The sequence below is a fragment of the Salmo salar genome, unplaced genomic scaffold (genome assembly GCF_965601325.2).
Source record: "Salmo salar unplaced genomic scaffold, fSalSal1 ptg000536l, whole genome shotgun sequence".
Lineage (NCBI taxonomy): Eukaryota > Metazoa > Chordata > Actinopteri > Salmoniformes > Salmonidae > Salmo > Salmo salar.
The window spans coordinates 770,001-787,500 of record NW_027675413.1 but is presented as its reverse complement, the minus strand read 5'-3'; the positions used below and the strand labels follow the sequence as shown (position 1 = coordinate 787,500).

The 17,500-nt window shown below is 41.7% G+C and overlaps 1 protein-coding gene and 1 long non-coding RNA gene across 2 annotated transcripts in view; both read left to right on the top strand.

The window, feature by feature from the left end:
* Window positions 1-2,302, top strand: part of LOC145876262 (NLR family CARD domain-containing protein 3-like) — a 2,906-nt gene extending 604 nt beyond the window's left edge. The window contains exons 2-3 of the mRNA XM_082972059.1: window positions 57-1,848; window positions 2,113-2,302. Coding sequence (XP_082828185.1) covers window positions 57-1,848; window positions 2,113-2,302 — 1,982 coding nt within the window. The remainder of the gene's footprint in view (window positions 1-56; window positions 1,849-2,112) is intronic.
* Window positions 2,303-3,807: 1,505 nt separating this feature from the next.
* Window positions 3,808-17,359, top strand: LOC145876272 (uncharacterized). The gene is made up of 3 exons (XR_014391476.1): window positions 3,808-3,993; window positions 10,466-10,639; window positions 17,082-17,359. It is a non-coding gene; the product is annotated as an uncharacterized LOC145876272 (long non-coding RNA).
* Window positions 17,360-17,500: the final 141 nt, after the last annotated feature.

The window sequence follows — 17,500 nt, the reverse complement described above, 5'->3', positions numbered from 1 at the left end:
TGTAGGCATGAAAACAGATGTAATATTAATATCCTCTGTGGTATTTCTTTATTCAGATGAGCTTGCTGTGATTTGCCAACGTGAACTCAAATCTAATCTAAAGAAGAAGTTCCAATGTGTATTTGAGGGGATCGCTAAACAAGGAAACCCAACACTTCTCAATAAGATCTACACAGAGCTCTACATCACAGAGGGTGGAACAGGAGAGGTCAATAATGAACATGAGCTGAGACAGATTGAGACAACAACCAGGAAACAAGCAAGACCAGAGACTGCAGTCAAATGTAACGACATCTTCAAACCCTTAACTGGACAAGACAAACTTATCAGAACTGTGCTGACAAAGGGAGTCGCTGGCATTGGAAAAACAGTCTCTGTGCAGAAGTTCATTCTGGACTGGGCTGAAGGAAAAGCAAATCAGGATGTCCAATTTATATTTTCATTCCCTTTCCGGGAGCTGAATTTGATGAAAGGGGACAAACACACTTTGATTGAACTTCTTAATCACTTTTCAATGGAAACCAAACAATCAAGAATCTCCAACTACGGCAAGTACAAAGTTGTGTTCATCTTTGATGGTCTGGATGAGTGCCGACTGCCCCTAGACTTCCAGAAGAACAAGATCTGTTGGGACGTCACAGAGTCAACCTCAGTGGATGTTCTGCTGACAAATCTCATCAAGGGAAATCTGCTTCCCTCTGCTCTCCTCTGGATAACTACCCGACCTGCAGCAGCCAATAAGATCCCTTCAGGGTGTGTTGACCAGGTGACAGAGGTACGAGGGTTCAATGACCCACAGAAGGAGGAGTACTTCAGAAAGAGATTCAGTGATGAGGACCTGGCCAGCAGAATCATCTCACACATAAAGACATCAAGGAGCCTCCACATCATGTGCCACATTCCAGTCTTCTGTTGGATTTCTGCAACAGTCCTCGAACACATGCTGAAACATAAGAGAGAAGAGATGCCCAAGACTCTGACTGAGATGTACACACACCTTGTGGAGTTTTATACCAAACAGAAGGATGAAAAGTATCTTGGGGAAGAAGAGACAGGTCCACACTGGAATAAAGAGAGCATTCTGTCACTGGGAAAACTGGCTTTTCAACAGCTTGTGAATGGCAATCTGATTTTCTATGAAGAAGACCTGAAAGAGGCTGGCATTGATGTCAATGAAGCCTCGGTGTACTCAGGATTGTGCACACAGCTCTTTAAAGAGGAATGTGTTCTGTACCAAGACAAGGTGTACTGCTTTGTTCATCTGAGCATTCAGGAGTTTCTGGCTGCTGTATATGTGTTCCTCTCATTCATCAACAACAATGAGAATCTAATGGCCGAACCGCAATCAACGTCCAGGAACCTTTCTGCGCTGTTCAGAGACAAGTCTGAAGTTTCTTTCTACAAGAGTGCTGTGGATAAAGCCTTACACAGTGAGATGGGAAACCTGGACCTTTTCCTCCGCTTCCTTCTGGGACTCTCACTGCAGTCCAATCAGAAGCACTTACGAGATCTACTGACAAAGACAAGAAGCAGCTCAAAGACCCATGAAAAAACAGTCAAGTACATCAAGGAGAAGATCAGGGAGAATCCCTCTCCAGAGAGGTGCATCAATCTGTTCCACTGTCTGAATGAACTGAATGACCATTCTCTAGTGGAGGAGATCCAAAGCTACCTGAGCTCAGGAAGTCTCTCAAAACCCAACCTGTCACCTGCAGAGTGGTCAGCTCTGGTCTTTGTGTTGCTGACTTCAGAAAAGGAGCTGGATGTGTTTGACCTGAAGAAATACTCCAGATCAGAGGAAGGTCTTCTGAGGCTGCTGCCAGTGGTCAAAGCCTCCAGAGCTGTTCTGTGAGTACATAAAATGACATATAAGAACTAATCATCAGGAAGAAATATTATATGTATTACAATATGTATATAATATTATATTGCATAACATATTGAATCAGATATTCAATCTAGTATTACAATATGACCATACAATTCTAGGAGACAGAAGATGAATATATATGTTATTTGGGAATATGAACCAAATGCATCTACCGTTGTCCTTCTACACTACTGGTGTTAAATTAACAGTGTGTTTGTGAAGTCATGATGATTTCGTTGCAGGCTGTCAGGCTGTGGAGTCACAGAGAAAGGCTGTGCTTCTCTGGTCTTAGCTCTGGAGTCAAACCCCTCACACCTGAGAGAGCTGGACCTGAGTAACAATGACCTGAAGGATTCAGGAGTGAAGCTGCTCTCTGCTGGACTGGGGGATCCACACTGCAGACTGGAGACTCTGAGGTCAGTATTCCTGTAGTTGGTCAACATGTGATAACTGTTCACCAGATCCACATGTGTTTACCAGGCACACATAGTCCACACCATATGTGTTTGGACAGTGAAGCTTACAGTTTACATTTTGGAGATATGCTCCAGCATGTTGGATTTGAGATCGAATGTTTCATATTAGGTGACAGTACAGAATGTCACCTTTTTTTTGAGAGTATTCATGTTTTACCATTTAGAAATGAAAGAATTTTATGTATATACAGTGGCTTGCAAAAGTATTCACCCCCTTTGGCCTCTTTTGACTATTTTAATACACTATAAGTTAATTGGTCAGAATACTTATAACTTCTGCACATGGTGGGACTAGCTACATAAAGTGCTTTCATTTCTAAACGGTGAAACAGATATGTATGAAAATATCCTCATATCATTTTTAATTATGATATATTAGTTTACGAATAGATATGGAAGGTTTCATATGTTGAAAAAATATACTGCTACTATTTTCACCACCAAAGAATAGCAGTGTGATTTTAATATAATTTGACTCTTTGCAGGCTGTCAGGCTGTCTAGTCACAGAGGAAGGCTGTGATTCTCTGGTCTCAGCTCTGGAGTCAAACCCCTCACACCTGAGAGAGCTGGACCTGAGTAACAATGACCTGAAGGATTCAGGAGTGGAGCTGCTCTCTGCTGGACTGGGGAATCCCCACTGCAGACTGGAGACTCTGAGGTCAGTATTCCTGTAGTTGGTCAACAAGTGATAACTGTTCACCAGATCCACATGTGTTTACCAGGCACACATAGTCCACACCATATGTGTTTGGACAGTGAAGCTTACAGTCTTAAATGTGGTGCTATACTCCAGCATGTATCTTCTCACTTAGAAAACATCCACCATTTTAATATTGGGCAAAACACAACCCAAAACACAACCAAAACAAACTGCAAATGGAACCAACGAGTTTGAGTCACAAGCTTGATGTAGTCGTTGCTTTCATGGAATATGGGACCAAATACAAAACTTTTGACAATTTTAATACACTATGAGTGAATTGGTCAGAATACTTATGACTTCTTTAAATAGGGGGACTAGATACATAAAGTGCTTTCATTTTTCTAAATGGTGAAACAGACATGTATGAAAATATCCTCAAAGAAAAGGTGACATTATATTCTGTCACCTCATATGAAACATTTGATCTGAAATCCAAAATGTTGGAGTTTAGAGCCACATTTAAAATGTTATCTTCACTGTCAAAATAGATATGGTGTGGACTGTATACTCAATACAATCTAAATCTGATACCTTACTGTCTGTCTTTTGACTGATACTGATTTTAAACTGGTCTGGTCAGTCTACTCAAATATTTGTACTATACATGTTTCTATCTGCAGGCAATACTTTGATCATTTGTCATTTTTAATGATGATATATTAATTTACGAATAGATATGGAAGGTTTCATATGTTGAAAAAATATACTGCTACTATTTTCACCACCAAATAATAGCAGTGTGATTTTAATATAATTTGACTCGTTGCAGGCTGTCAGGCTGTGGAGTCACAGAGGAAGGCTGTGATTCTCTGATCTCAGTTCTCAGTTCAAACCCCTCACACCTGAGAGAGCTGGACCTGAGTAACAATGACCTGAACGATTCAGGGGTGAAGCTGCTCTCTGCTGGACTGGGGAATCCCCACTGCAGACTGGAGACTCTGAGGTCAGTATTCCTGTAGTTGGTCAACAAGTGATAACTGTTCACCAGATCCACATGTGTTTACTAGACACACATAGTCCACACCATATGTGTTTGGACAGTGAAGCTTACAGTTTTAAATGTGGTGCTATGCTCCAGCATTTTGGATTTGAGATAGAATGTTTCATATTGGGTGACAGTACAGAATGTCACCTTTTATTTAAAGGTATTCATACATATACAGTCGTGGCCAAAAGTTTTGAGAATGACACAAATATTAATTTTCACAAAGTCTGCTGCTTCAGTGTCTTTAGATATTTTTGTCAGATGTTACTATGGAATACTGAAGTATAATTAGAAGCATTTCATAAGTGTCAAAGGCTTTTATTGACAATCACATGAAGTTGAAGCAATGAGTCAATATTTGCAGTGTTGACCCTTCTTTTTCAAGACCTCTATAATCTGCCCTGGCATGCTGTCAATTAACCTTTGGGCCACATCCTGACTGATGGCAGCCAATTCTTGCATAATCAATGCTTGGAGTTTGTCGGAATTTGTGGGTTTTTGTTTGTCCACCTGCCTCTTGAGGATTGACCACAAGTTCTCAATGGGATTAAGGTCTGGGGAGTTTCCTGGCCATGGACCCAAAATATCGATGTTTTGTTCCCAGAGCCACTTAGTTATCACTTTTGCCTTATGGCAAGGTGCTCCATCATGCTGGAAAAGAAATTGTTCATCACCAAACTGTTCCTGGATGGTTGGGAGAAGTTGCTCTCGGAGGATGTGTTGGTACCATTCTTTATTCATGGCTGTGTTCTTAGGCAAAATTGTTAGTGAGCCCACACCCTTGGCTGAGAAGCAACCCCACACATGAATGGTCTCAGGATGCTTTACTGTTGGCATGACACAGGACTGATGGTAGTGCTCACCTTGTCTTCTCCAGACAAGCTTTTTTCCGGATGCCCCAAACAATCGGAAAGGGGATTCATCAGAGAAAATGACTTTACCCCAGTCCTCAGCAATCCAATCTCTGTACCTTTTGCAGAATATCAGTCTGTCCCTGATGTTTTTCCTGGAGATAAGTGGCTTCGTTGCTGCCCTTCTTGACACCAGGCCATCCTCCGAAAGTCTTCGCCTCACTGTGCGTGCAGATGCACTCACACCTGCCTGCTGCCATTCCTGAGCAAGCTCTGTACTGGTGGTGCCCCGATCCCGCAGCTGAATCAACTTTAGGAGACGGTCCTGGCGTTTGCTGGACTTTCTTGCGCGCCCTGAAGCCTTCTTCACAACAATTGAACCGCTCTCCTTGAAGTTCTTGATGATCCGATAAATGGTTGATTTAGGTGCAATCTTACTGGCAGCAATATCCTTGCCTGTGAAGCCCTTTGTGTGCAAAGCAATGATGACGACACGTGTTTCCTTGCAGGTAACCATGTTTGACAGAGTAAGAACAATGATTCCAAGCACCACCCTCCTTTTGAAGCTTCCAGTCTGTTATTCAAACTCAATCTGCATGACAGAGTAATCTCCAGCCTTGTCCTCATCAACACTCACACCTGTGTTACCGAGAGAATCACTGACATGATGTCAGCTGGTCCTTTTGTGGCAGGGCTGAAATGCAGTGGACTTTTTTGGGGGGATTCAGTTCATTTGCATGGCAAAGAGGGACTTGGCAATTATTTGCAATTCATCTGATCACTCTTCATAACATTCTGGAGTATACGCAAATTGCCATCATACAAACTGAGGCAGCAGACTTTGTGAAAATTAATATTTGTGTCATTCTCAAAACTTTTGGCCAAGACTGTATTTTTTACCATTTAGATATGAAAGCACTTTATGCATCTAAACTCAGCAAAAAAAGAAACATCCCTTTTTCAGGACCCTGTCTTTCAAAGATAATTCGTAAAAATCCAAATAACTTCACAGATCTTTATTGAAAAGGGTTTAAGCACTGTTTCCCATGCTTGTTCAATGAACCATAAACAATTAATGAACATGCACCTGTGGAACGGTCGTTAAGACACTAATAGCTTACAGACGGTAGGCAACGAGGGCACTGCGCTCATCCACCTCTGGCCTGCTGGCCCCCCTACCTCTGAGGAAGCACAGTTCCCGCTCAGCCCAGTCAAAACTGTTCGCTGCTCTGGAACCCCTATGGTGGAACAAGCTCCCTCACGACGCCAGGACAGCGGAGTCTATCACCACCTTCCGGAGACACCTGAAACCCCACCTCTTTAAGGAATACCTAGGATAGGATAAAGTAATCCTTCTAACCCCCCCCCCCCCTAAAAGATTTAGATGCCCTAATGTAAAGTGGTTGTTCCACTGGATATCATAAGGTGAATGCACCAATTTGTGATTCGTTCTGGATAAGAGCGTCTGCTAAATGACTTAAATGTAAATGTAAATGCAATGAAGGTCACAGTTATGAAAACTTAGGACATGAAAGAGGTCTTTCTACTGACTCTGAAAAACACCAAAATAAAGATGCCCAGGGTCCCTGCTCATCTGCGTGAACATGCCTTAGGCATGCTGCAAGGAGGCACAAGGACTGCAGATGTGGCCAGGGCAATACATTGCAATGTCCGTACTATGAGACGCCTTAGACAGCGCTACAGGGAGACAGGACGGACAGCTGATCGTCCTCGCAGCGCAGACCACGTGTAACAACACCTGTGCAGGATTGGTACATCTGAACATCACACCTGCGGGACAGGTACAGGATGGCAACAACAACTGCCCGAGTTACACCAGGAATGCACAATCCCTCCATCAGTGCTCAGACTGTCCGCAACAGGCTGAGATAGGCTGGACTGAGGGCTTGTAGACCTGTTGTAAGGCAGGTCCTCACCAGACATCACCGGCAACAACGTCACCTATGGGCACAAACTCACCATCGCTGGACCAGACAGGACTGGCAAAAAGTGCTCTTCACTGACGAGTCGAGGTTTTGGCTCACCAGGGGTGATGGTCGGATTCCCGTTTATCGTCGAAGGAATGAGCGTTACACCGAGGCCTGTACTCTGGAGCGGGATCGATTTGGAGGTGGAGGGTCCGTCATGGTCTGGGGCGGTGTGTCACAGCATCATCGGACTGAGCTTGTTGTCATTGCAGGCAATCTCAACGATGTGCGTTACAGGGACGACATCCTCCTCTCTCATGTGGTACCCTTCCTGCAGGCTCATCCTGACATGACCCTCCAGCATGACAATGCCACCACCATACAGCTTGTTCTGTGCGTGATTTCCTGCAAGACAGGAATGTCAGTGTTCTGCCATGGCCAGCGAAGAGCCCGGATCTCAATCCCATTGAGCACATCTGGGACCTGTTGGATCAGAGGGTGCGGGCTAAGGCCATTCCCCCCAAAAATGTCCAGGAACTTGCAGGTGCCTTGGTGGAAGAGTGGGGTAACATCTCACATCAAGAACTGGAAAATCTGATGCAGTCCATGAGGAGGAGATGCACTGCAGTTCTTGATGCAGCTGGTGGCCACAGCAGATACTGACTGTTACTTTTGATTTTGACCCCCCTTTGTTCAGGGACACATTATTCAATTTCTGTGAGTCACATGTCTGTGGAACTTGTTCAGTTTATGTCATAGTTGTTGAATGTTGTTATGTTCATACAAATATTTACACATGTTAAGTTTGCTGAAAATAAACGCAAATGACAGTGAGAGGACGTTTCTTTTTTTGCTGAGTTTAGTTCTCCCATTTGAAGAAGTCTTAATCATTTGGACAAATTAATTTAGTCAAAAGTTAGTGATGTGTCCCATATTCTATGCCTGCAATGATTACATCAAGCGTGTGATTCTACTAACTTGTTGAATTCATTTACAGTTTGTCTTGGTTGTGTTTTGGATTATGTTTTTCCGAATAGAAACTGAATGGTGAATAATGTCCTTTCATTTTGGAGTCACTTCACTTGAATTGTCAGTAAGAATAGAATAAGTTTCTGAACACTCCTACATTCATGTGGATGCTACCATGATTATGAATAATCAGGAATTATTCGTGAATAATGAGGAATGAGAAATTTACAGAGGTACAAAGATCATACCCCCTCTGTTATTGGTAATTGTGAGAGGTTAGCATGTTTTGTTGTAGCCTCTGTTATTGGTAATGGTGAGAGGTTAGCATGTTTTGTTGTAGCCTCCTTTATTGGTAATGGTGAGAGGTTAGCATGTTTTGTTGTAGCCTCTGTTATTGGTAATGGTGAGAGGTTAACATGTTTTGTTGTAGCCTCTGTTATTGGTAATGGTGAGAGGTTAGCATGTTTTGTTGTATCCTCTGTTATTGGTAATGGTGAGAGGTTAGCATGTTTTGTTGTAGCCTCTGTTATTGGTAATGGTGAGAGGTTAGCATGTTTTGTTGTAGCCTCTGTTATTGGTAATGGTGAGAGGTTAGCATGTTTTGCTGTAGCCTCTGTTATTGGTAATGGTGAGAGGTTAGCATGTTTTGTTGTAGCCTCTGTTATTGGTAATGGTGAGAGGTTAGCATGTTTTGTTGTAGCCTCTGTTATTGGTAATGGTGAGAGGTTAGCATGTTTTGTTGTAGCCTCTGTTATTGGTAATGGTGAGAGGTTAGCATGTTTTGTTGTAGCCTCTGTAATTGGTAATGGTGAGAGGTTAGCTGTTTTGTTGTAGCCTCTGTTATTGGTAATGGTGAGAGGTTAGCATGTTTTGTTGTAGCCTCTGTTATTGGTAATGGTGAGAGGTTAGCATGTTTTGTTGTAGCCTCTGTAACTTTCTCACTCATTCTGATTCATGATTTATTCATGATTTTTCTTAATCATGGCATCATCAGAATTTAATTTTTAATCGTCAATCACATACAGTTGAAGTCGGAAGTGTACATACACTTAGGTTGGAGTCATTAAAACGTGTTTTTGAACCTCTCCACAAATTTCTTGTTAACAAACTATAGTTTTGGCAAGTCGGTTAGGACATCTACTTTGTGCATGACACAAGTAATTTTTGAAACAATTGTTTACAGACAGATTATGTCACTTATAATTCACTGTATCACAATTCCAGTGGGTCAGAAGTTTACATACACTAAGTTGACTGTGCCTTTAAACAGCTTGGAAAAATCCAGAAAATTATGTCATGGCTTTAGAAGCATCTGATAGACTAATTGACATAATTTGGATGTATTTCAAGGCCTACCTTCAAACTCAGTGCCTCTTTGCTTGACATCATGGGAAAATGAAAAGGAATCAGCCAAAATCTCAGAAAAATTTTTTGTAGACCTCCACAAGTCTGCTTCATCCTTGGGAGCAATTTCCAAACGCCTGAAGGTAACACGTTCAATCAATAGTACGCAAGTCTAACCACCATGGGACCACACAGCCATCATACCATCCCAACTGTGAAGCACGGCGGTGGCAGCATCATGTTGTGGGGGTGTTTTGCTGCAGGAGGGACTGGTGCACTTCACAAAATAGATGGCATCATGAGGTAGGAAAATTACGTGGATATATTGATGCAACATCTCGAGACATCAGTCAGGAAGTTAAAGCTTGGTCACAAATGGGTCTTCCAAATGGACAATGACCCCAAGCATACTTCCAAAGTTGTGGCAAAATGGATTAAGGACAACAAAGTCAAGGTATTGGAGTGGCCATCACAAAAGCCTGACCTCAATCCTATAGAAAATGTGTGGCCAGAATTAAAAAGCGTGTGCGAGCAAGGAGGCCTACAAACCTGACTCAGTTACACCAGCTCTGTCAGGAGGAATGGGCCAAAATTCACCCAACTTATTGTGGGAAGCTTGTGGAAGGCTACCTGACACGTTTAACCCAAGTTAAACCATTTAAAGGCAATGCTACCAAATACTAATTGAGTGTATGTAAACTTCTGACCCACTGGGAATGTGATGAAAGAAATAAAAGCTGAAATTAATCATTTTCTCTACTATTATTCTGACATTTCACATTCTTAAAATAAAGTGGTGATCCTAACTGACCTAAGACAGGGGATTTTTACGAGGATTAAATGTCAGGAATTGTAAAAATTGAGTTTAAATGTATTTGGCTAAGGTGTATGTAAATTTCTGACTTCAACTGTATGTATTAAAATACCCTCAAATAAAAGGTGACATTATGTACTGTCACCTCATATGAAACATTTGATCTGAAATCCAAAATGTTGGAGTACAGAGCCACATTTAAAACGTTTGCTTCACTGTCAAAATAGCTATGGTGTGGACTGTATACTCAATACAATCTAAATCTGATACCTCTCTGTCTTTTGACTGATACTGCTTTTTAAACTGGTCTGGTCAGTCTACTCAAATATTTGTACTATATATGTTTCTATCTGCAGGCAATACTTTGATCATTTGTCATTTTTAATGATGATACATTAATTTACGAATAGATATGGAAGGTTTCAGGACACTGATATATCTGAATATGTTGAAGAAATATACTGCCACTATTTTCACCACCAAAGCATAGCAGTGGGATTTTAATATGATTTGACACTTTGCAGGCTGTCAGGCTGTCTAGTCACAGAGGAAGGCTGTGCTTCTCTGGTCTCAGCTCTGAGGTCAAACCCCTCACACCTGAGAGAGCTGGACCTGAGTAACAATGACCTGAAGGATTCAGGAGTGAAGCTGCTCTCTGCTGGACTGGGGAATCCCCACTGTAAACTGGAGACTCTGAGGTCAGTATTCCTGTAGTTGGTCAACAAGTGATAACTGTTCACCAGATCCACATGTGTTTACCAGACACACATAGTCCACACCATATGTGTTTGGACAGTGAAGCTTACAGTTTTAAATGTGGTGCTATGCTCCAGCATTTTGGATTTGAGATACAATGTTTCATATTAGGTGACAGTACAGAATGTGACCTTTTATTTGAGGGTATTTTCATACATAGCTGTGTTACTGTTAAGAAAGGAAAGCACTTTATGTATTTAGTTCTCCCATTTGAAAAAGTTGTACATATTCGGACAAATTCACTTATATTGTATTAAAGTAGTCATAAGTTTAGTAGTTGTACCATATTCCATGCCTGCAGTGATTACATCAAGCTTGTGATTCTACAAACTTGTTGAATGCATTTGCAGTTTGTCTTGGTTGTGTTTTGGAAGATGTTTTTCCTAATAGAAACTGAACGGTGAATAATGTCCTGTCATTTTGGAGTCACTTCACTTGTATTGTCAGTAAGAATAGAAGATGTTTCTGAACACTTCTACATTCATGTGGATGCTACCATGATTATGAATAATCATGAATGAATCGTGAATGATGATGAATGAGAAAGTTACAGAGGCACAAAGATCAGACCCCCTCTGTTATTGGTATTATTCTGTATACTTCTGGCCCTTCTTTGGACACTGTGTTAACTAACTAACCAGACGAGCTTCAATGCCATACAGCTCTCCTTCCGTGGCCTCCAACTGCTCTTAACTACAAGTAAAACTAAATGCATGCTCTTCAACGGATCGCTGCCTGCACCTGCCCGCCTGTCCAGCATCACTACTCTGGACAGTTCTGACTTAGAATATGTGGACAACTACAAATACCTAGGTGTCTGGTTAGACTGTAAACTCTCCTTCCAGACTCACTATAAGCATCTCCACTCCAAAGTTAAATCTAGAATTGGCTTCCTATTTCACAACATAGCATCCTTCACTCATGCTGCCAAACATACCCTTATAAAACTGACCATCCTACCGATCCTCGACTTCGGCGATGTCATTTACAAAATAGCCTCCAAATACCCTACTCAATAAATTGGATGCAGTCTATCACAGTGCCATCCGTTTTGTCACCAAAGCCCCATATACAGTGGGGGAAAAAAGTATTTGATCCCCTGCTGATTTTGTACGTTTGCCCACTGACAAAGAAAGGATCAGTCTATAATTTTAATGGTTTATTTGAACAGTGAGAGACAGAATAACAACCAAAACATCCAAAAAAACTCATGTCAGAAATGTTATAAATTGATTTGCATTTTAACGAGGGAAATAAGTATTTGACCCCGTCTCAATCAGAAAGATTTCTGGCTCCCAGGTGTCTTTTATACAGGTAACGAGCTGAGATTAGGAGCACACTCTTAAAGGGAGTGCTCCTAACCGCAACTTGTTACCTGTAAAAAAGATACCTGTCCACAGAAGCAATCAATCAATCAGATTCCAAACTCTCCACCATGGCCAAGACCAAAGAGCTCTCCAAGGATGTCAGGGACAAGATTGTAGACCTACACAAGGCTGGAATGGGCTACACGACCATCGCCAAGCGGCTTGGTGAGAAGGTGACAACATTTGGTGTGATTATTCGCAAATGGAAGAAACACAAAAGAACTGTCAATATCCCTCGGCCTGGGGCTCCATGCAAGATCTCACCTCGTGGAGTTGCAATGATCATGAAAACGGTGAGGAATCAGCCCAGAACTCCACGGGAGGATCTTGTCAATAATCTCAAGGCAGCTGGGACCATAGTCACCAAGAAAACAATTGGTAACACACTACGCCATGAAGGACTGAAATCCTGCAGCGCCCGCAAGGTCCCCCTGCTCAAGAATACATATACATGCCCGTCTGAAGTTTGCCAATGAACATCTGAATGATTCAGAGGACAACTGGGTGAAAATGTTGTGGTCAGATGAGACCAAAATGGAGCTCTTTGACATCAACTCAACTCGCTGTGTTTGGAGGAGGAGGATTGCTGCCTATGACCCCAAGAACACCATCTCCACCGTCAAACATGGAGGTGGAAACATTATGCTTTGGGGGTGTTTTTCTGCTAAGGGACAGGACAACTTCACTGCATCAAAGGGACGATAGACGGGGCCATGTATCGTCAAATCTTGGGTGAGAACCTCCTTCCCTCAGCCAGGGCATTGAAAATGGGTTGTGGATGGGTATTCCAGCATGACAATGACCCAAAACACACGGCCAAGGCAACAAAGGAGTGGCTCAAGAAGAAGCACATTAAGGTCCTGGAGTGGCCTAGCCAATCTCCAGACCTTAATCCCATAGAAAATCTGTGGAGGGAGCTGAAGGTTTGAGTTGCCAAACTTCAGCCTTGAAACCTTAATGACTTGGAGAAGATCTGCAAAGAGGAGTGGGACAAAATCCCTCCTGAGATGTGTGCAAACCTGGTGGCCAACTACAAGAAACGTCTGACCTCTGATTGCCAACAAGGGTTTTGCCACCAAGTACTAAGTCATGTTTTGCAGAGGGGTCAAATACTTATTTCCCTCATTAAAATGCAAATAATTGTATAATATTTTCACATGCGTTTTTCTTGATTTTTTGTTGTTATTCTGTCTCTCACTGTTCAAATAAACCTCCCATTAAAATTAGAGACTGATCATTTCTTTGTCAGGGTGCAAACGTACAAAATCAGCAGGGGATCAAATACTTTTTTTCCCCCACTGTACTACCCACCACTGCGACCTGTACCCTCTCGTTGTCTAGCCCTCGCTTCATACTCGTCGCCAAACCCACTAGCTCCAGGTCATCTACAAGACCCTGCTAGGTAAAGTCCCCCCTTATCTCCGCTCACTGGTCACCATAGCAGCACCCACCTGTAGCACGCGCTCCAGCAGGTATATCTCACTGGTCACCCCCAAAGCCAATTCCTCCTTTGGCCGCCTCTTCTTCCAGTTCTCTGCTGCCAATGACTGGAACGAACTACAAAAATCTCTAAAACTGGAAACACTTATCTCCCTCACTAGCTTTAAGCACCAGCTGTCAGAGCAGCTCACAGATTACTGCACCTGTACATATCCCATCTATAATTTAGCCCAACTACTTCTTCCCCTACTGTATTTATTTATTTAGCTCCTTTGCACCCCATTATTTCTATTTCTACTTTGCACTTTCTTCCACTGCATGTCTACCATTCCAGTGTTTTACTTGCTATATTGTATTTACTTTGCCACCATGGCCTTTTTTTGCCTTTACCTCCCTTATCTCACCTCATTTGCTCACATTGTATATAGACTTATTTTCTACTGTATTATTGACTGTATGTTTGTGTAATACCCTTGTTTGAACCAAGTATTGAGTTTATTTGTTATAATTAATTGGTATTATATTTAAAAGATGATTGAATTTCTCCTAAACTGTAATGTTGTTAATGCATTATGCTTTTTGAAGAAATATTTATTTAATGTATAAGTGAATAGTTTGTTTTACTTTGAAGTTTACGTTTTGACCAATAAGGTCGCTTGTTAAGTTGTGGCCAATGGGAGTTGACCTGGTTAACGGGAGGGAAAAAGACGTTGATGAAAGGATGGACGTTTTACCTCAGGACGGTTGGTGAAGAAAAATTATAAAAGAAGACGACAGAACTACAACAAAACCCATAGCTACTAAGACATGAAGGGAAATACATGTTTTATTTAATAAAAGAGTTGTTATAATTTAGCTAAAACTTAGTAAAGACTGAAGCTACCGTCTCGTTGTGGAGGTATTAGCCAGCTAGAGGTTAGCCTAGCATCGTGTGACACCGGGAGATAATTGCTTGGGAAGCTTAACGAGTTCGTGTTGCCATGGGGATATCGGTTACTAAGGAGTACTGTCTGCATGGGTAGCTGTGCTGCCTTGGACTTGGTGAGGAAACCTGCATGGAACTGCCATACTTCGCTGAGGGAATATCTACCATGTAGTGAGTAACCACAATGTGAGGTGCTTATAAATAAATACATTGGTAATGGTGAGAGGTTAGCATGTTTTATTGTAGTCTCTGTTATTGGTAATGGTGAGAGGTTAGCATGTTTTGTTGTATCCTCTGTTATTGGTAATGGTGAGAGGTTAGCATGTTTTGTTGTAGCCTCTGTTATTGGTAATGGTGAGAGGTTAGCATGTTTTGTTGCAGCCTCTGTTATTGGTAATGGTGAGAGGTTAGCATGTTTTGTTGTAGCCTCTGTTATTGGTAATGGTGAGAGGTTAGCATGTTTTGTTGTAGCCTCTGTTATTGGTAATGGTGAGAGGTTAGCATGTTTTGTTTTAGCCTCTGTTATTGGTAATGGTGAGAGGTTAGCATGTTTTGTTGTAGCCTCTGTTATTGGTAATGGTGAGAGGTTAGCATGTTTTGTTTTAGCCTCTGTTATTGGTAATGGTGAGAGGTTAGCATGTTTTGTTGTAGCCTCTGTTATTGGTAATGGTGAGAGGTTAGCATGTTTTGTTGTAGCCTCTGTTATTGGTAATGGTGAGAGGTTAGCATGTTTTGTTGTAGCCTCTGTTATTGGTAATGGTGAGAGGTTAGCATGTTTTGTTGTAGTCTCTGTTATTGGTAATGGTGAGAGGTTAGCATGTTTTGTTGCAGCCTCTGTTATTGGTAATGGTGAGAGGTTAGCATGTTTTGTTGTAGCCTCTGTTATTGGTAATGGTGAGAGGTTAGCATGTTTTGTTGTAGCCTCTGTTATTGGTAATGGTGAGAGGTTAGCATGTTTTGTTTTAGCCTCTGTTATTGGTAATGGTGAGAGGTTAGCATGTTTTGTTGTAGCCTCTGTTATTGGTAATGGTGAGAGGTTAGCATGTTTTGTTTTAGCCTCTGTTATTGGTAATGGTGAGGAGTTAGCATGTTTTGTTGTATCCTCTGTTATTGGTAATGGTGAGAGGTTAGCATGTTTTGTTGTAGTCTCTGTTATTGGTAATGGTGAGAGGTTAGCATGTTTTGTTGTAGCCTCTGTTATTGGTAATGGTGAGAGGTTAGCATGTTTTGTTGTAGTCTCTGTTATTGGTAATGGTGAGAGGTTAGCATGTTTTGTTGTAGCCTCTGTTATTGGTAATGGTGAGAGGTTAGCATGTTTTGTTGTAGTCTCTGTTATTGGTAATGGTGAGAGGTTAGCATGTTTTGTTGTAGCCTCTGTTATTGGTAATGGTGAGAGGTTAGCATGTTTTGTTGTATCCTCTGTTATTGGTAATGGTGAGGGGTTAGCATGTTTTGTTGTAGCCTCTGTTATTGGTAATGGTGAGAGGTTAGCATGTTTTGTTGTAGTCTCTGTTATTGGTAATGGTGAGGAGTTAGCATGTTTTGTTGTAGCCTCTGTTATTGGTAATGGTGAGAGGTTAGCATGTTTTGTTGTAGCCTCTGTTATTGGTAATGGTGAGAGGTTAGCATGTTTTGTTGTAGCCTCTGTTATTGGTAATGGTGAGGAGTTAGCATGTTTTGTTGTAGCCTCTGTTATTGGTAATGGTGAGAGGTTAGTATGTTTTGTTGTAGCCTCTGTTATTGGTAATGGTGAGGAGTTAGCATGTTTTGTTGTAGCCTCTGTTATTGGTAATGGTGAGAGGTTAGCATGTTTTGTTGTAGCCTCTGTTATTGGTAATGGTGAGAGGTTAGCATGTTTTGTTGTAGCCTCTGTTATTGGTTATGGTGAGAGGTTAGCATGTTTTGTTGTAGCTTCTGTAACTTTCTCACTATTATTCATGATTCATTCATGATTTTTCTTAATCATGGCATCATCAGGATGCTTTTAGTAGTGTTTAGAAACATGTTATCTACTCACTTGTAAATAAAATGACTCCAGTCACCATCTGTAATGAACACGATGGGAGACAGAGAGCTGGTTTCAAGCGCAGGGCTCAGCAGGTGTTTATTGTAAAGGACCACAGGAGGAGGCAGGTAGCTGGGTCCAGGGGCAGGCAGAAGGTCATACACAGGGGGTCCAAAAAGGCAACAGTACAGGCAGGGAAACGGCAAAAGGCATCATTAGTGAGGCAGGCAAAAACTATCATTCACAGGAGGATTATATACTGTCACCTCATATGAAACATTTGATCTGAAATCCAAAATGTTGGAGTTTAGAGCCACATTTAAAATGTTATCTTCACTGTCAAAATAGATATGGTGTGGACTGTATACTCAATACAATCTAAATCTGATACCTCACTGTCTGTCTTTTGACTGATACTGCTTTTAAACTGGTCTGGTCAGTCTACTCAAATATTTGTACTATACATGTTTCTATCTGCAGGAAAAACTTTGATAATTTGTAATTTATAATATGATACTTTAATTTATGAGTAGATATGGCAGGTTTCAGGACACTGATATATCTGAATATGTTGAAGAAATATACTGCCACTATTTTCACCACCAAAGAATAGCAGTGTGATTTTAATATGATTTGACTCTTTGCAGGCTGTCAGGCTGTCTAGTCACAGAGGAAGGCTGTGCTTCTCTGGTCTCAGCTCTGAGGTCAAACCCCTCACACCTGAGAGAGCTGGACCTGAGCTACAATCACCCAGGAGACTCAGGAGTCAGACTGCTCTCTGCTGGACTGGAGGATCCACACTGCAGACTGGAGAAACTCAAGTATGTAGAGGGTTTATGTCAATGTTCATATCAGACATGTTGGACTTTTCAGGCTAGTTAATACAAACATTCTGACCACCACTTGGACAAAGTTATATGCTGTGTGTGTGTGTGTGTGTGTGTGTGTCCTGTGAGTGTGTGTGTGTGTCCTGTGAGTGTGTGTGTGTGTCCTGTGAGTGTGTTTGTCCTGTGTGTGTGTGTTTGTCCTGTGTGTGTGTGTTTGTCCTGTGTGTGTGTGTATGTCC